General features: G+C 38.2%; 3 protein-coding genes across 3 annotated transcripts; all 3 read right to left on the reverse strand.

Moving 5' to 3' along the window:
- Positions 1-3,515: 3,515 nt before the first annotated feature.
- On the reverse strand, positions 3,516-5,424 carry LOC125201373 (late embryogenesis abundant protein, putative / LEA protein). Its single transcript, XM_048099455.2, has 2 exons — positions 4,139-5,424; positions 3,516-4,055 (listed from the first exon to the last, which is right to left on the reverse strand). The coding sequence occupies exons 1-2, from the start codon at positions 5,330-5,332 to the stop codon at positions 3,672-3,674; spliced, it is 1,578 nt and encodes a 525-aa protein (XP_047955412.1). The 5' UTR covers positions 5,333-5,424; the 3' UTR covers positions 3,516-3,671.
- Positions 5,425-10,151: 4,727 nt separating this feature from the next.
- On the reverse strand, positions 10,152-12,796 carry LOC125194299 (putative glycosyltransferase At5g03795). The gene is made up of 4 exons (XM_048092444.2): positions 12,595-12,796; positions 11,655-11,842; positions 11,227-11,572; positions 10,152-10,964 (listed from the first exon to the last, which is right to left on the reverse strand). The coding sequence occupies exons 1-4, from the start codon at positions 12,772-12,774 to the stop codon at positions 10,290-10,292; spliced, it is 1,389 nt and encodes a 462-aa protein (XP_047948401.2). The 5' UTR covers positions 12,775-12,796; the 3' UTR covers positions 10,152-10,289.
- A 1,702-nt stretch (positions 12,797-14,498) lies between these two features.
- Positions 14,499-19,755, reverse strand: LOC125194308 (geranylgeranyl transferase type-2 subunit alpha 1). Its single transcript, XM_089066055.1, is given in 9 exon segments — positions 14,499-15,384; positions 15,591-15,777; positions 16,688-16,877; positions 16,974-17,464; positions 17,644-17,965; positions 18,621-18,725; positions 18,811-18,971; positions 19,228-19,399; positions 19,493-19,755. Coding segments are annotated over 9 exon segments (2,133 nt in total). The 5' UTR covers positions 19,609-19,755; the 3' UTR covers positions 14,499-14,995.
- Positions 19,756-19,824: the final 69 nt, after the last annotated feature.

A 19,824-nucleotide genomic window follows, 5' to 3' on the forward strand; every position in this document is an offset into this window, starting at 1 on the left:
ACAAACACAGATCTCAGCTCCAAACATCCGACAACAAACAAAAACGAGAGCTAAAAACTAGAGATGAACATAAACTCAGAGATATTCAACCAAAAGAAAACATAAAATTCCATAATAACTTGAAATAGGTCTGAATCCAGTAGATCAAAGCAAGAAACTAGAGTTGCGAAACTTAAAACCAACAAGGTACTAAACGAAAGCAAATAAAATTGTTTCTTCGCCTCCACGAGGCGGTGTTACACAGCAAAATAGCAACGATGACGATGAGAACCACGGTGGCCAGAATCCTCCATGTCCAAGTGCGCAGCAGTTGAAATGAGAAACTTGAAGTGTGGAACTAAAGCATGGAACGAAAGCTAGAGCTAAGAAAGTGCAGAAGTGGCTGTTGACCCATTCTTTTCGTTCTTCAAGGTTGAGCTCTTTATATATGTGAGGCTCTGATCCCTAGGGTATCCCTCCGGTGATTTTACGCCCTTGCCCTTGAGTAAGACTCTTTAAGATAATTTGCTCTCGCTCCATTCTGCTCCTGTCGCCAACTTTTGATTCTCCCAGGTCTGAACGATGACTTCTGACTTTTGCTTCAATTTCATCTCTTTTGCATCTGCCAGGTCAGGTAACAACAACTCCTGGGTCCGACAGATTTACTACGCACCTGAACTCAATAACACACATTAGCGCCCCAAATGCACAGAATTTTAACCCTAAACCGATGCATGAAACGAGCCTTATCAATAGGCTAGCCAAATCTTCAATAGCATTCAATCGTGCATCTCTTCTCACAATATCAACAAAAGTTTCAAGTTGTTTAAACAATTCAGTATGTTGAGTCCATGTGAAGTCCTATGGGTAAAGAGTAGCAAGATGAACAAGTTATCAATATTAAAAGCAGCGAAATCTTTTTTGGATCGAGGCATGCCATACAACTTAGCAAGTCTGTGGATGTTATTTCAATTGAGCTTGGGACGATAATGGTTATTTTTTTCGGTCAACGGGGCGACATCGGAAGCAACGGAGGGGAAGGATATGGAAAATATACATCCGGGATAAGGGAAAATTAGTCGCATGGTGGGGGCGACCGCCCCCACCTGGATCCGCCACTGCCAGCAGCGGCGGCTCGCGGTGCTCCGACGGGTTCGACTTGAACTCGTTTGACGATTGGGCGAGCATGTACAACTTTTTGGGTACTCCCGGTTCGTCGCAGGGCACCCAAGCCTCGACAACTCCGCCGGCGTACCAAACACCACATTTTGATGTGGATGCATACTATCGTCCCTCCCCCCAGAGGTACGAGCAATCGCCGAGATTATCCCAAATTCTGGAGAATGTTCCGGCTGAACGCACTTTGGAATACCGGCCAATAGGTGGAGGTTCCGTCAGGATCGGCGTCAATGCCGAGGAAGAAGAGGAGGAAGAGGGCGACCACGAGGTTGTGGGGGACGGCGGCCGTCATCCATACAGCCAAAAGGAGGCGTTGGCTCTGTACGAAGCTTGGATCAGCGTCTCGTACGTTCCTGTCATCGGGAATCAACAAACCCACTTGTGTTTCTGGAAAAAAGTCACCGAAGTTTACAACGCACGAAGGCCGAAGAAGACCTTTGCCCGCAACGTGAAGATGCTCCGCATTCATTGGGACCGATGCAACAAAGATGTCAAAAAATTTTGCGCGATATACAGGATAGAAGAGACGAATTACCAAAGCGGAGCCAGTAGAGCCGACATTTTGAGAGCGGCGTTGTGGGTCTTCAAAGACGACGTCGGTAAAGATTTCAAGCATGTCGAAGTTTGGTCGCACGTCCAACACCTTGAAAGGTGGGCTGGCGGTGTCGAGTTGGGCTCGGGCTCGAAACGCACGAAGCACACGGCGCGTGGCCACTACTCGTCTAGTGATGGCGGCGAAGGCAACACCTTACAAGAGGGCACGCCAACCGATAATGCAGAGGGGTCTTCCGGTTCACGACGTCAGCCCCAAGGGACCAAGGCGGCGAAGGCGGCTAGAGCGAGGGGGAGAGGGAGGGGGAGGGGCCGCGGAGAATCAAGCCAGGCGGGCTCGGGCTCCGGCACGGGCTCGAACACCCTAATGTCCATGTACCTGCTCGCCACGATTGCTGACACTTCAAAAATGAGTCCTCGCCAATTTGAAGCCCATATGGACGGAATTGAGCATATGAAAGCTCAACTTGATATTCGGGATCGACCTAACTTGGGTGCACCGTCGACTTCGGGGGATGATTCGCCGACGGAGTAGTTTTTATAATTTAATTTAGAGTATTTTAATTATGTATTTTTAATTTTTTTTAGGATTTGAATTATGTATTTTTTAATTTTTTAAGCCTTTAAATTATAATTTTTATTTTATTTAATGAAGTGTGTTTTTATTAATTGAATTTGTTGGTATTAAAAATAAAAAATGAAATTGAATGAATAGTTAAGGGTTGAGATGATTAAGAGATGGAGGGATACAAGTGTTGTCTCTTAGTTAAGAGATTGGCTGAAAAGTACAGTGGGGCCCATGAATAATGAAGAGATGAGACGGTTAAGAGACGGATTAGAGACAGGGATGCGAATGACCTTATATATTATCTATTGTTAAAATATTTAAATTTAGATGAATATTGTTATTAACTCATTACCAATGAATCATTTATTTCTAGAGATACAAAATAACTGAACAGCTTATTAAAAAAATGATACGTATTACAATTACTAAAAAGAAAATGATAGCTACAAAATTCTACAAGTTTGAATTTACAACCACGTCTGCCCATATCAGAGTACTATTACTTTACCTTTATAAGTATGAAGATTCCGAGCACCTGAATTTGTGCTAGGAAGTGTTGCGAGCACCATGTAATGTGCTCGTAAACTACCGAGCAATACACCGAGGACATTTAATTGACTTGGTAGTCGGAAAATGAAATATCCTCAGATTTTCTGAGAACTTTGTTGGTGCTTGAAAACCGATCAGCTTTTTTCAAAGCTGCTAGGAGGTTTTACATTTTGCTCGGAAAGAGCTCGGAATGGAGCTGAAGTTAGCGGGCACCGTCAGTGCTCTGTAAAAAGTGCTTGGAAATAGGCTTTTTTGTGGTGCACCTCATTGCCATCTAAACTATTTTCTCCAAACTATATTAAATCTACCGCATATCCTTTATCCCGCAGCCCTAGGGTTAAAACCACAATTTATTTTTACTTCGTAAGATGAAAGATTACATTATTTTTGGACCAAGTTCTTTCTGACATCATTATATAAATATATTTTCTTTTGCCACTTAGATATAAACAATCTCTTAAAATTTATGACACATTACATTATTTTTGGACCAAGTTCTTATTTTCTTTTGCCACTTAAGATATAAACAATTTAAAATCTCCTTATACCTCCCAAGTGTGAGGTCTTTCTCAAAGCGGTATTTGATCTCTCCCTGAATTTAGAAATTACAATTATGTTTATTAACTTGACTTAGCAAATTTAGTTAAACTATTTACTCGTATTTTCTTATAGACAAAAAGAACTCGTGGCACAGAAGATCAGGATCAGTACTTTATAATGTCATCATTGTAATACATTCAAAATACATACGTTACGCATATAGCAAGACAAATTTTAAAAACGTAGATAACTGAGATTCAGCCAAAAAAAAAACAAAAAACGGCAGAGCCCAGGCTTCATGGAATTACATTTTCCCAGGGCGATCAACGCGTATACGCGCCGTGGTGCCCTCGTCATCCAATGGCCCGACGTCGTTGAACGTCTGGCCGGCTATCTGGTCAGCCTCCCTGAGGCGGGAGGCCGTGGAGCCGGCTGTTGTGGTCTCCACATCCACTCGTACTGCCACCGGCGTCCCCTTCTCATCTAAACCAAGCCGCGTCCCATCGCCTCCCACCGTCTCCTTATCAGCTGGATGCGGTGTCAGCTTATCCTTGATGGCGTCCTTCATGCTTCCTAAAGCTCCAAGAACTCCTCCACCTCCACCGCTCCTGTTCACGTCACGCTCGCTTTCAATTTTCATATCCTCCATTTTCCTCGTTGCTTCTTCCTTAGTCTCCTCATATTTCCCCTGTATATATCACACAGGAATTAATACTACAACCACAATATTCACTATAACTAATACTCTAATCAAGATGTTTTTATTCTCACCTTGGCTGCCTCCTTGGCCTCTCCAGCCTTGTGCTTCGCAGCTTCGCCGGTTTCCACCGCTGCCTGCGTAGTCTCGTCTTTCTTCCCCGTCAGGTAATCAACCGCCCTTCTCGCGGCGCCAGCAGCCGAGTCCTTCAATTCGGTGATCTTCCCCACCGTAGTATCCTTCCCTTCTTTAGCCTTCTCAGCGCCGTAATCCTTGTACTCCACCGCCTTCTCCACCGTTGTATCCTTTGCGTTCTTAGCCGTCTCTACCGTCGTATCCTTTGCATTCTTCGCCGTCTCCATCGTCGCATCCTTCGCTTGGCCTGCCTTCTCGGCAGCGTAGTCTCTGTACTCAGCCGCCTTCTCCACCGTCGCATCCTTCGCATTCTTAGCCGTTTCCACCGTCGCATTCTTCGCCTGATTCCCCTTGTCTACCGTCACATCCTTGGCGTTCTTAGCCGTCTCCACAGTCGCATTCTTCGCCTGACTGGCCTTGTCAGCCGCATAATCCCTGTACTCCGCCGCCTTGTTCACCGTCGCGTCCATAGCGTTCTTCGCCGTTTCCGCCGTTGCATTCTTGGCCTGGTTCGCTTTCTCAGCGGCGTAATCCCTGTACTCCGCCGCCTTGCCCACCGTCACATCCTTGGCGTTCTTAGCCGTTTCTGCCGTAGCATTCTTGGCCTGAGTGGCCTTGTCGACCGTCGCGTCCTTGACTTCCTTAGCCTTGTCCGCCGTCACATTCTTGGCCTGGTTCGCCTTGTCAACCGTCGCATCCTTGGCGTTTTTAGCCTTCTCCGCCGCAGAGTCCTTGTACTCCACCGCCGTATCTTTGGCGCCCTTGGCCTTCTCCGACGCGTAGCCTTTATACTCTCCCAGCTTCCCCGCCGCCGCATCCTTAGCATCTGCGGCGTTGCGGGCAGCAGTGTCGGCCGTCTCCTCCGCAGTGTCCCGCGCTTCGGAGGACTTCCCCATGACGGCATCTTTAGCGTGGCCGACGGTCCCCTGCACCGTCCTGATAATGCTGCCGATTACGCCAGGAGACTTTTCTTCTTGCCGGACTTCCGTTTTTTGAAAATAATCCGGGCGATCCACCACCACGGTTTCACTCTCCAGCTCCCTCCTCTCCTTGTTGACTTGGCTGAGTTCGTCGGCAGCGGTTCTGGCTGCCACCTCAGCTCTCTCTTCGCGCGCTGCTTGCTTCGACTCCATTGTCTCGGAAAAGTTTTTGAACAATTTCGACTGTAAAATTTGAGGAATGAGTGAGGTTTGCTTGTGATTCGTTGTTTGATGTGGAAATTTTGTGAGAGGGCCGGAGATAATATATGGTGTGATTGGGTTGCTTCGTGCGATGACACGTGTGCTAGCAGTGTGACACGTAGCCTTGGAGATTTGTGCACTGGTTTGCCATCTGTTAGGTTGTTTCGTATTTAAGAAGATAAGCGATATTGGAAGTTTCAAGTTCGGTCATATGTCGGCGGTACTTATCATGCTGGAATACACACGACACGGTCACACGGATAAGAATAATAGGGATGGAAGAATAACTTCATTCTCTTCTTCTTCTTTTTATTTTTTTAATTTTTATTTCTCCCTACTCCTTAAATGTATCGTACTCCTTTTAGTCTAATAAAAATATAGGCAAGGTCAATTACACAAGAATTAAGATACAATTACTAAAGTAAAAAAGAAGAAAAAAATCTATCTATACATATATACGAGTTTTGAGTTTCTTTTAAAATATTTGTATATTTTGTCTTTATTCTAAAATATTTGTAAGTTATAGACCGATTTGAATATTTATAAGTAACTCATGGATAATTATTTAGATATTTTAATGAGCATTTGACTAATTCTTGAAGGACTATAATGAGTAGGGGTGTCGAAACGGGTACCCGCACCCGACGAGTCGGGTACCCGCACCCGACTTTGGCCGAAAACTTTGTTCCGATACCCGTCCCACATTGAGTCGGGTATTACCCGATACCCGAGTCGGGTATCCCGCACCCGACCCCGCGGGTACCCGACCCGAAGCCAATTTTTTTTTTTTTTTTCCAAATCTTCTTTTATTTATTTATTTGTATAGTTTATAATATTTTACAAAATACTACTTGTTGAATGTAGTAGATTCTCACTTTAACCCTTTAACTTTATTAATTAATTTTACTGAGAATTGAGATGAAACATGCAATGTAATTGTAATATTTGATTCTCTGCCTTCGTGTGTTTCCAAAATTTTAAGTTAAAATGCTTAATTTCCCCTTCTATATTGTTTACATACTGTAAATAAGGAATTAAAAACTTATATTTTTTTAAAAAAAATTGAAATATCTGCTTCAAATTTTCATGTTACAAATTACCACCTGTAAATATGTAAATTCAAATTCAATTAGAATGCCAAAAAATCCAAACTCCTAAATTCAAATCACCATTCAAACAACTAAATATGAAAAATTAACAAAGTAACCAACAATGTCTCACTTTCACCAAAAGTAGTAAATAATTATAACCAAAAGTCACCAAATATTAAAATTAAAAATAAAAATTATAAAATATTAATATACATATCGGGTATGTCGGGAGTAACGGGTTACCCGAGCGGGTATCGGGTATTACCCGATACCCGCAAAATCCAAAATAGTCATACCCGATCCCGCCCCGTTACCCGACTCCATCGGGTATCGGGTACCCGTTACCCGACGGGTATCGGGTCGGGTTCGGGAATATCCGTTACCCGCTACCCGTTTCGACACCCCTAATAATGAGTAACCGATGGCTACAATCTTTAAATAGGATGACAACATTTAACAAATTTTGTAACCTCTATTGTCTTGATATTATAATTTATGATATTTTAATTCTATGATCTCTCATGTTTTAATTTTGTGCCTATAAAAAGCATAGAGTTGTGGATGAGTTTCACACTAACAAAAGCGTTCTTCATTCTCTCTCAAGCTCTCAACATTTTATTGCACATTTTAGGAATATTGTTTTGCTTGTTTTTTGGAGCCCCATCACGTTCATAAGTGCCTAGCGGATTTGAGATGTTATATACGTTAGGAGTAAGTCGTTACATCTTTGGGGATAATACATTGTGATGTAATTTTTCTTGCGCAAAGGGGGTTTCTCGACTAATTTTCAGAATTTCCATTTCATATATTGTTATTTTTTTTCTTAGATTCCAATAGTTAGAGTACCGCGTGTATATGGTTCGAGAATTTATCCCAATATTTCTTATAATTCTTAGAGAGGGAAGAATTGTAACATGCTTAACTTTGAAACATGCATAATATTTATCTTCATATTTACATAAATTATTATTTTTTGTATATTTAGTTGTTCAAACAAAATAAAATAGTCTTGCTACCAAATTTAAGTTTATTAATAATATTATGGTTGAAATTAGGATTTAGCACTGAATTGTTATGGGATACAACTAATTTTATATGGAGAATCTAATTATCTTATCTGTAGGTGATCATGATGAATGAAATATATACTCCATATTAAGTACTATATTTTTACAAAAAGAAAATTTGTAATATTGAGAATTATAAAATAGTGTAAAAAATAATATAGATGTTTCATGTTCCAACTAGCCACGTTTTAAAGTGCAATAAATAACGCTCCAACATTCAAAAGGGCTATCATTATTCATTAATGTCATAACGTTAATTCAACCAATTAATGTAATTTTGCTTTGTGTAGTTTATCATTTGAATTTTTTTTATGCTCATAATTTTGACGTTTTGAATATTACGAGTTACGATCCATTATTTTGTTAAAAGTGTTATTTACATTATTTTTAGTAGAGAAATATGAAGGATTGTTTTAAAAATATTTTTTAAAAATGTCAACACTTGATATAGTCTTTTCATCATTGTCCAAATAATTGTGTTTGTCTTAATTCTATTTTGAATATGTTTGGTTTAATGTCTTTAGGTATAAAATGAATTGAGGAGTATATATTTATTGAATTTTTTTATATAGTATATTTTTCTATTTTAAATCTTATATAGTTATATTGTTTCTCATTTCAATAAATCAATTAACAATTTAAAATCATACGAAAAAAATATTCCGTCGTGTATCCCACGTGAGTTAACACTAGTAGTATAATAAAGTAGAGGAGATGAAAAGAATGGAAGGTAAAGGTAACCTACATTATTAAATTGATATAACTTTTCAAAAATGGAATGCACATATTTTTGTGGGACTGACAAAAATGAAAAGTGCACATATTTTTATGGAACGAATGAAGTTAATTTTTACTATTTTTAGTAAATATGTCTCACTTTCAACTAACACATTCGACTCACAATTATTATAAAATTAATATATTAAAGTTGTGTCCATATTCCACCAAATTTTTCCACCCACTTTCCTCCACAAAGTGAAACAATTTCTTAATATTCGTACCGGTCAAATATGGAATATTTATTGAGTTGAAAATGGTAGTGGTATGCGAGTCCAACATTTATTTATTAGTTTTATAATATAATGTGAGGATGAAATGCGTTAGTGGAATGTAAGGTCAATTAGCAAAAGTGGTAAAAATGAAGGGAAAACTGGGACACAATGGAAGACTATTTTCTCTTAAGAGCATCCGCAGCGGTAAGCTGTCCGTCCGTGCCAGCGGCACGGCTTACCGCTGTCCGCCGCTGCAACTCGTCCTTCCGTGCCAGGGGCACGGCGGTGCTCTTAAATAAGAGCACGTCCGTGCCGCTGAGCAGACTTACATGGCGGGTTGCGATTGGCCAACGGCATAGCCGTTGGCAAATTTGATTTTTTCTTTTTTTCTAAAAAAAAATTCTAAATTAATTAAAAAAATCATTTTTAAATAAAAAATATATATTTTCCCACTTCCCAATAAATTGTATCCATTTTCTACATGCTTTTATTTATTTTTTTCAATTTTTTTCTCCAAAATTCACATTTTCATCTATAAATACCCCCACTTCTACACAAAAAAATTCCTACCACACTACACAATTCTCATCTATTTTTTATATTTTAATGTATTTTTATATTGTAGAAATGTTATTAGTAATTGAAGTATTTAAATTGAATAATAGAATGGTGGGACCCTTGAACTTGTCCTTACGGAAGAGCATGGATGTGAGTGTTTTGCTCTTGCCTAAGGACATGGAGTAAAAGTGGGTCTGGACCCACCTCCGTGCTCTTATTTAAGAGCACGGATGGGGATGCTCTAATTTATCCACATTTTCTCATATCTCTCATACTTTATCTATTTTTTTCCGTTCTCTCTCTTACTTTACAACATAACATTAAAATCCATGTCGTCTACAAATGAGATTAGTTTCGGTGGTTCGTACTTCCTACGTCACCATTTAAAGAGTCATTTTGACTTGTCACATATTTTAGGAAATTGTTTGACTTTGTGAAAAAAAGTAAATAATTCTTTAAATTTGAATAACCTAAAATAGCAAAATGACTCTTTAAATTGGGGATAAAGGAGTATCAGATAGTAATTATTTGCACATGGAGTATTAAGATATCAATATTTTTTTAATTTATTTGGTTCTCATATTATATTTTAATTTATACATAGTTAAAATTAATTATAAATAAGTATTATTTCCTCCGTTCTCTTATAGTTTTCGCACGAAGTTTAAGAAAAAATGTTAAGTGTTAAATAGATAAATAAAAATGTAATAAAAGAGATAAAAAAAGAGAGAGAGAGAGAATAGAGTAGTAAGTGAATAAAGTAGAGAGAGTAAAATAAGAGTGATAAACAATATTAATTATTACTCTACTATATATAAAAATGACTCAACTATAAAATTACTCTACTATATATAAAAATAACTCAATTTTGAGAGAACGGAGAAAATAGTATGTTATATAAGTATAACTAGTTTCGTCACGTTCAAGTATTCCATCTGTTTAAGAATGAGATGGTGTATAAAATCACAAGCCTCTATATTCCTTCACTTTATAATTACTACTCCCTCGGTCCATCTTAGAAGTCTCATTTGTTCGGCACAAGTCCCATCTTAGGAGTCTCATTTGTTCGGCAAAGATATAAAGAAATGTAAAGAAAAGTTTGTAAAATAAATATAGTAAAATGTGAGTCCTATTTTCATAATTATTTTTACAATAAAATGTGAGTAGAAAAATGTTATTGAAAAATGTGACCCAGTACTAATCATAGAATATTTCCTCGAAGGCGGACGTTGAGCCTCCTGAGCCATATGGAATGCAGGATCATACCAAACACATCGTACCTCCGCGGCGGCGTGTTGACCTCGAAGTGGCGCCGCATCTTGATCCCCTGCCTCTGCAGCTTCACGTACTCCCGTAGCGAGATCCCACCCAGGATCCTCTTCAAGTTTGGGATGTCCCTCACCGCCACGATCACCGCGAACTTCTCCCAGTCCAGCACGTCTCCGAACGGCACCACGTACTTGTCCTTGATCAGCACCGGCACGCACCCCAGATACAGCCCCTCCACCATCCGCGGGCTCGCCACCTCGTACCCGCTCGGGCATATGCAGTACCGGCTCCTCCGCATCATCCCGTAGTACGACACGTTGCGCGGGAGGTACCGGTGCACCTGCACGTCCGGGTCGGAGGCGTTCTCCCAGTGCTCCAGGAGGATCGGCCGGATCGGCCCGTGGACCCCACCCGCGTAGAATACCAGGATGGGCCTCCGGGACGGGGGCGGCCCGCCCAGGAGGCCTCTCGTGGTGCCCGTGGGGAGGTGGATCTCTGGGATCGAGACGTCGCGGGAGGGGTTGAATTTCTCCGAGGTGTTGGCGTTGCACAACGCCCGGATCGCGTTCTTGTGCAGATTTGGGATCGCAAATGAGATCTCCGGCCCCTGCAATTGTTGGTAAATGAAATAAAAATAACTATAATAGTATCTCCTGTTGAGAGAGAACTAAAACCTTTATTTAAGTACTCCCTCCCGTCCCCGTTAATTCTTCCATTTTGTTTATTTTCGACTGTATCATTTCATTTTTACTATATTTGTTAATTGAACACTAACAATTTCTTAGAATTTGTGCACTAAGTAGAATTTGAGACAATTAATGGAACGGGAGGGAGTAGTAATTAAGATGTGATGAGAAATGTACGGTTACCCAATCATGACAGGTGAGCATGAAATGATCAGCTCCGAGGCTTCGATTCCAATAGGGATACTTGTTAGCAATGACATCGATATAATCCGAAGCTGTGCTCTTCATGAGGGACCAGTCATGAGAATCCGGAACATAGATAACTTGAGTGATCATTGTGACACTGATGGGGAGGAAGAACAAGTGAGCTTCCTCCGGATCGAATGTCCGGAACAAGCTCACTTCCATGCTAGCCATGAAGATTCCTTCTATGGCGTATGTGTTCTTGCACGGCCCGAAATGGAATACGGGAGGCTCCCCTTCTTCGTATACGTACACCTTCAATCTCTTCTCCATCTCCCTATAGCTTCTGCAATTTTACATGATAAATTACAAGTAATTAATCCTTCATTAATAATCACTATGTTTATGGAATATTATTGAGAACGTACCTATGGAAGATCTTGGGATCCCAATACGTTGGCCCGGTTGGTATGTAATCCGGGTCAACTATATCGGTTTGGTTAACGGCTAATTCGGCCCGGATTGCGGCCCGGGCTTGCGCCAGATCAGCTTCTACTTTTGCCAAATTGCTATATTTTCGCTCTGATCCTTTGGTTCTTGTGGTATTGTTTTTAATCTAAATAAGGAGCAAATATTTTCAACTGATCGATAAAGTTCAAATTTACTACTCCTACTATAATTAGTTTTTTACAGTCAATTAGTATAATTATTGGCAGTAATTATTAGCTAGAGTTTCGCTTTCTTATCAATTACTCATTTAATTACACATAATTATACTAAGTCTAGACAAAATTTATATGAGTTGAAAGTTAAACACACATCGGTTTATTTATATACGTTCTATATTCTTACAAAAAAAAAAAAAAACTTAAAAGAACTGAGTAAGAAAATATTCAATAGAAAATATTGGCGTATCAATTGCCACTTTTTAATAAGAAGAATATGTTAAGCAACTAATTAAATAGGGAATGGACACAGAATCTGCCTCTCAAATTCTAATTGACACGAAAAAGATCGTATAAATCTTCTATCTTATTTATATGACTCTATGATATCTTAAATTTAAAGACATAATAAGTTGTCTTTATAAATTGCATCCTTCATATTATTTCAGATTAGAGATAATTACGTAATATATACTCTGCGTTATAAATTTATTAGAGATTCAGATACATTTCTCTATATTATCTAAAAAATGAATAAAGATAGCTACATCCAGAATTCTCAGTGTTTCCATAAATATTGTATACTTTAAATAAAATTAAGATTGCAGAGTGATGATAATCTTTAATAGTGATTCAAAATGAGTGAGAGACTCACAATGAATTTATGGTAAAACATAAAGATAAATGAAGATGGAAGACTTACTTCATCGTTATGAAACAAATGCTCGGACATCGAAGAATTGTTGGAGTAGGAATGCAAGTGTTCCTGTAAGAAATTAGAGTTGAAAGAATGAAAAATGGACTCTTTTGGCCTAATGAAAAGGACCATCACTGCAGCCATGAAAGCTGCTGCCACAAACCACATGTTCTTCAAACCCACCATCTCCCTCTCTCTCTCTCTCTTGATTTTTGGAGAAGAAGAAAGAGTGGGTGATTACACTGATACTGAGATATATTATGGAGTGTGGGAAGAGAAAAGAATTACTGCGTTTAATTAATTATATTGGCTGCTCATATGAAATGTTTTCATGCAGAATATGGAAACTTTGTGATGACGTCTAACGCTTTTTTTCCTTGTTTGCTTCGATTCCTTGCCTTCCCAATTTTCACCTTATTTATTATAAGTCGGCTACAAATTTATTTTTATTTGCTAAATATTTCTGTAATTTAGATATTCTAGTTTATTAACGAGGATTGGCGTGTGTATAAATCTTGAATTATGTCAGTTAAAACATATATTTAACTTTTTTTTTGTTTATTAATAATAAAAACTCATAACATTGACAAACGAATCTATTCATTTAATTGAGAAGATTTAAGTATAGTTTTCCCCCTAAGATTCCTCCTTTTCATGAAAGTGATTTATCTTTTTAAGTTCCTCCATTTGACAACTAAAAAAAGACATTAATAAGCAAGGATACATAGTACAAATAGACACCTTTGGGGCTACACGAATTTTAATGCACATTTGATAAATTATGAAAGAGAAAGAAAGAAAAAAAAATTATTGAAATATTATTGGTGGAAAATAGGATCACCCCATTAAAGAAAAAAAATTTCAAAAAATAAAGTGGACTAGTTTCATGGGACGCATCAAAATGAAAAGAGTATCTATTTTTATGGGGAGTAAGTATTAAGTAAAATCGTTGATGAAATTTATCGCCAATGCTAAGCTAAGCCTTGTATGTTTGATATTTGAGCTATGACCAGCTCATCTTCACTCGCAGAGAACTTAGAGTTTGTTTTTTAGTTTGGATCGTGAAAATATTACTACTCCTACTGAATATGTGAGGGAGATTTTGATAGTGAAGCTTAGGTCGTGGTTCTTTGTTTTAATGGAGAAAATAGAAGTGCCTAATTAATTATTGACAGCTATATTAACTGTACGTTATCTGAATTTTTTGTTTTGAATTCTACTTTTAGAGGCTCCAACGGAAAGACGAATGAGCAAACAGTTTCTATTTGTATTTAATTTGAATGTCGCCTAGTATTAGATGTTCTATATTTGCATCGTTTCCATAGTTACCTACTCACACCAACGTGGTTTCCAAAAACACATTAGTAATTTAGAGGCCCCGTGATTTGTATTGCAACTTACAAAATCAAAGCTATTTTAATGACTTATATCTTGTTCGTAATTGTGTGATGGCCAAAAGTTCTAATGATTGTATCATATGTCTGTACATCTTTTTATTGACAAATAAATATAATTATTTAAAAATCGTGTCACGGTTTTGAACACATGATCCCTGTAAAACCAAAACAATTTTCATAGTACAAGATCCATTGTGAAACATTGCAGTGTCTAAAGTTTATTAATCGCTGTGAGTTAATTTTTACTGATTATAATTCACAACTTTTCCTCTCTATATGCTCTAACTTTCCTATTTTTACATTATAATTTGTATCATCCACTATTATATTAAGATAAATTTTTTTGGGATAGATGCAGTATCAAAAGAAAGTCTAGAATATTCATAAATATATTGAATTTGGATATATAACTCAGATATCAATTTTGATATTGATAAAATTAATACTCCTTCCGTGCAAAAAAAAATTACACGAATTTTAATACGCAATTAGTAGAGAGATAGGGAGAAAATGTGATAAAATAGTGTTAGTGGCCATATACTATCATCGTCTCAACCCAAAAAATCAAACTAAATTATTTGAACATCAAAGTTGCAACCACAGCAGAATAAACCTCTTCCAGGGAATTTAAACCACAATGGTTCTCATTTTACATATAACTTCTTTTATAGTACTACGAAATATGGCTTCAAGCACGACGCTGCTGCATAGGCAAACCAAGAATCGATACCTTTATGAGTTTACTGACGACGGGCTCCCAGCTAGAGCCGCATGAGCTTCAACAGATATATCATGGTGCAGTGCATACTCATACCCAAGACTGTTTGCACGATGACCGTCTCTGTGACTGTCTCTGTTGTCGTGTTGCCGAAGCAGTCCCTTTCCTCGTAATCCAATTCATGTTGGTTCGGTTTAGTTTTCCGACTTCAGTTGGGTTGTTTTTCAGACAAAAATTGCAGAGCAATAAACAGATGAAACAACTTCTTAGGAGACCAACAGTTGAAACATATCTAATGGCAGCTCTCACCATCAAACCACTTCAATGCTGACATCAACTTGACCAGAAAAGCTTTCAACCTCTCGTCGACAACGGCATTTCCCACAATATCTAATTGCACCAAATTCAAGTCCTTGAAGAGTAGATAAGCATCCCAGAAATGCTTCATATCGGCATCTTCATCGGTGAATCTCTACAAACGCCATCCGGACCCCATTGTACTATTGAGAGGAGACGAGCACATGTATCTTCTTGTGTCAATGGAGTGGTCGCCAATCTCGTTATATGATACATCCAAAACTTGTAATGACTTGAGCATTTTCAAGGGTTCCAGGGCTGTAAAACTGCTGAGCTTGTTGTTGCTAAGCTTCAAGCAGGATAGCAGTTGCAGAGCTTCCAACCCTGTCGCAGAATTCAGGCAAAATTAAAGTAGGAGGTCAAGTCAGCTCCTCTAATCCATAACTAAAATTCCAGCCAGCATTTAAGGTGCATGAGAACACAGCATTTACATTTGACTACAGAATTACATTCTCCAAAAAAAAAGGAAATTTGTAGTTATTCACATTAATGATGTCAAGGTTATCATACGGTATTTGTGTATCAACTACCTTCAATTGATCTGAGTTTGTTGTGGCTGAGATCCAACATTCGAACCCACAGCAAGTGCTCCATACATGAAACTCGTGACAAAGAGAGGCCCTTTAGCCGTACATATGTATAAGAACTAATACTTGGCGACGACAATTCTTGATAATTACCACAGAGCTTCAATAAAGACTCAGTATTTGAAGTCAGCTGCACAAAATAGTAAAGATAAGTGACAGAATTAGGATTAATGCAGAAAAACTAAGGAAAGTATCGACGAAAAAATTTGTCAGCTTAAAAGCACTGTGCACTGCCCTTCCCACTACCACACATGAAATATAAAAAAGAAATTTGTGATCAAGATGTCATATCAAGGAAGGTTCTCAAGGAAGGTTCACAAGGAAGGAAACTGCAAGCAGAGAACATAAAAAAGATTACAAGCACAGAACTGAAAACAGTATGATCAATTGCCACTCTACAAGGTCTATGTGATGCAAGCAGTGTGCTTACTAATTAGGGACCATTTACTTTGACAAAAATGAACCTTTATTCCCCCCAAGTACAATGAAAATCCTCTGTATTAAGATTGTAAAGTAATAAATATGCACAATTTTTTGCTCAGATGATAGTTTTCCAGATCCAGCATCCATAATTAGAACATTCCTTGATTATAATTACACATGATCTGCTTCTCAGAGTTTAAGTGTAGAATTCTGTTACTAAAAAGATATTCCCTCAAAGCTTGTGATAATGAGACTCTACTTCTAAACAGAAGTCTTAAGCAGGGATCATATGGCTTTCTTATCTAGCTTGTAGTTGAACTAAGAGGTTTCAGGTGAACTAAGAGTTAATAACGATTAGACAATTTTCACAAGACCTAAAGCAAAAGGGCTCCATGAATATATGGAGTTTATTGGGTCGGAACAAATCTTTGATCAAAGTACTCAAGTTCCAAAGCAGACCCACTATATATTACTTTACGTTCACACTATTATCCCGAGAATACGTATTGACCAAGTAATGACTATCTACCATGATGAAATGCACATTCTCTCAGAAATTGACATGACCAAAGCATTCTATATCGTCCAGAAAGAAAGGCCAATGAAAGAAGATTCACCTGCTTCATTAGCACTAAGCTGTACTCATCCTCATAATAACCAATATGTGCAGAATCCATTTTCATTAAATCATGATAAAGTGCAAGAATTTCTTCATAATGAGCCTCAGTTCCAGAGTCCATGCAACCATATGTGACCAATGTGTTGTGTGCCACCAAGAGTCTTGCAAGAGTAAGTTTTCCAATTTTACTACAACAAAAAGACATAACAACAAAATAAAACTACTTGCCAAATCAAGAAGTTTCTTTAAAATTGTGAAAGCAATCCAGCACTAATCCAGCTTACCAGTTTGATGATGACAACAGTTCCCGGCTGCAAGCAATTTCATTAGATAAAGTCTCCATACACAACATAGGGGTGGTTGGCTTATTCTCCTTTGTAATGTCTAATTTACATAGTGAGGCAAGCAAGTTTGCATCTTCAGGATGGGTAGAATGAGCTTTGAAATTCTCCTCATTCCATGATATATTCTGTGTAGTTTGCACCTCAGAATGCTCTTGATTGTTTGAACATACACTTGTAATGAATGATATAAAACAAGGCCAACTACATGGCATACCACTTGAAGAAATAATGCCAGGAAATTGTGCAATGGAAACCTTTACATGGCAAGATTCTAAGGAATCATGAGGATACTTAATGTAAGTTAACAAAGCCTGGGAAAACCCAAGTTTATTTGCCGAAAGCGGATGCCAAATAAGACCATCACCACCATCATAATCAAATTCTACAGTGACTGTAGATGAGCTAACACCTTCAACTGCTTCACTGAAATACTCCCTCCGTCCCACAAAAGATGTCACACTTGTGGGACGGCACGAGATTTTAGGAGGTTTTGTTTTGTGTGTTAAATGGAGAGAGAAAATATAATTTTTATATTCATGTGAGAGAGAACTTTTTCCAAAAAAGGAAATGTGACATCTTTTGTGGGACAAACTAAAAAGGAAAGTGTGACATCTTTTGTGGGACGGAGGGAGTATATAATTAGGGGAAATGCTCTTTCTTTAGACTGATGATATATCTTGGAGAAAGAAGGCTGGCAGTCTGGGTTATCAATTGATAAAGATGGATTAGAACTGTGAGGAGGCGATGAAGAAATAAATAGAGGCTCCCGCTTCAATGTTTGACCCAAAAGCCACAAATGGTAAAACCAGCCACTTTGATCATTAGGGTCTGTGAAGAGAGCATTGCGCACAAACTCAAACTCCTCACTCAAGACATTCTCAGTTTTGTCATATCCTTTTGCTCTTTTCTCAAGTAGCTTAGACAAAAGCATGCTGTAAGTGTTGGGGGGAAAGTGAATTATTAATATCAAAACACAATTGACTACTACAAAGAGGAAATTAAAAGCCATTGATTGTTATGTCTCATGTACAATCTATGAAGAGGTTATTAAAATTAACATTAACAATATCATACTATGCACTTAACATCTGTTACATGACCTTTGTGATACAGAAACTAATCTTCGTAGCTCTATAACATTCGAACATTAGTACTACTCTTTATGATTTCATGAGTTTCTCACAATGTAAATTTTATAAAACACTGCGACCAAACTCCACAGTTCAAATAAGTTGATTACACCAATGTAATGCAGAATAGAAAACATTCAGTAGGTAAACTGTGCTATAACTTATCAAACTGTTGGTACTATCTCTCATGCATCTGTTGTGGACACAACTTATCAAGTCCAAAAGATAACATGGCGTGATATCATGGCATGATATCAATGGGATATGAGCAAAATATTATACTACCCTACATATTTTCGACTTCAGAAAACCAACTATTTCCATCAGAAAAAGGTAGTATTCAATTTTATAATGATGATAGATGGTCATTTGAAGTTCCCAGGGAATAGAAGCTAAAGCATGCATGATGAACGATCATTTTAAGTGAATAGAAATTTCAAGAAACAAACTAGCATACCTTCTATTGTGCCAGGCAGAATGATTACTAAAATTATCATATATCATATCAGTGGTGTATTGAAGTTCATCTTCATCTGGAATCTTCTTTAGCTCTGTTATAAACCTGGAAAAGGCAGCACCAAAGAACCACATTAGCAGGTCCGAATCACTACATTACCCAAATGAAAACCAAATTTCCAGGACCTCACCTCCTGTAATTCCATGCATGGAAATTCCGGGAGTCCAGTTTCTGGAACTTTCCCAGAAGCCGCAATTCCCTGTCCGAGGATGAATGGCCCTTACTTAGGACCCATTTGCGATGATGCCACGCCCCATAAGCGTTAAAGTTTCTCTTCAATGCATTCTCTACCTAAATGACAATTCATACTCTTAACAAATTCATCAATCATTTAACCAATTCCTACTACAAAGAGATGCAAAATTTCAAATTTGAACACTTGGGATCTATATCTCAACTGAGTCAGAGCTCCATCAGTTATTTAACAAATCCATACTCCAAAAAAGTTGCAAAAATATCAGTCTTGAACACCTCTTAAACATCCTATATAACTTCTAACTCACTCAATCAAGAGCAATCAATGGATAATAAGTAAGCACAAACTTACAAGTATCAATTCCTCATCAAGAAGTGATTGGGGCGATTCGGAATCAACTTCATTCTCGTGGTGTGGATCGAGAAGGTGCTGAACCGCGAGCTTCCGGTAATTCCAACCGGTGTAATGCTCGGGATTGGATTCCAACAGCTTGGCACTAATTTCTATCGCTTCTTTTGTATATCCGCACAGATTAACCACGAGCACAAATCGACCAAGATCCAATAAATACTACATCTGGATGGAAATGAGTAGGGAAAAAGGGAAAATTACAAACATTTTGTTGTGGTGAAAGTGGAGGAGTTGAGATTGGAGATGGCGAAGTTTGGCGGCTTTGATAGACGAGTCATCTCGTTCTTCCTGAGTTGGGGCTTTGCGCGGTTTGCCATGCATTCTCTCTCTCAAGAATTTATTGAATTTGTTGATTGAAATTTGAAAGGGTTTAAATCTTCAGTTCAGCCCTACAATAGTTGAATTTCAAAATTGTCAATGTTTCCACGTTCCAGATATACTACTATTTGGCATTCAAAAAATGAAGATATTGCAGAGAGAAGAGTATCAGTTTTCTGTTCTGATTCCAAATTATATGGCAATAGGTCAGTCACAGGC

Source organism: Salvia hispanica, chromosome 2, assembly GCF_029641045.1.
Source record: "Salvia hispanica isolate PSC_SH4W2 chromosome 2, Shi_PSC_v1, whole genome shotgun sequence".
Taxonomy (NCBI): domain Eukaryota; kingdom Viridiplantae; phylum Streptophyta; class Magnoliopsida; order Lamiales; family Lamiaceae; genus Salvia; species Salvia hispanica.

What these genes read in the sequence shown, in the direction of transcription:
- LOC125194299 (XM_048092444.2), bottom strand. Translation starts at nt 12,774, where the DNA reads ATGGTGGGTTTGAAGAACATGTGGTTTGTGGCAGCAGCTTTCATGGCT. An exon ending in ATTTGTTTCATAACGATGAA is followed by an intron (nt 11,843 to 12,594) that starts GTAAGTCTTCCA and finishes CTCCTTATTTAG; the next exon opens with ATTAAAAACAATACCACAAG. An exon ending in GATCCCAAGATCTTCCATAG is followed by an intron (nt 11,573 to 11,654) that starts GTACGTTCTCAA and finishes GTAAAATTGCAG; the next exon opens with AAGCTATAGGGAGATGGAGA.
- LOC125201373 (XM_048099455.2), bottom strand. Translation starts at nt 5,332, where the DNA reads ATGGAGTCGAAGCAAGCAGCGCGCGAAGAGAGAGCTGAGGTGGCAGCC. An exon ending in AGGCCAAGGAGGCAGCCAAG is followed by an intron (nt 4,056 to 4,138) that starts GTGAGAATAAAA and finishes TGATATATACAG; the next exon opens with GGGAAATATGAGGAGACTAA.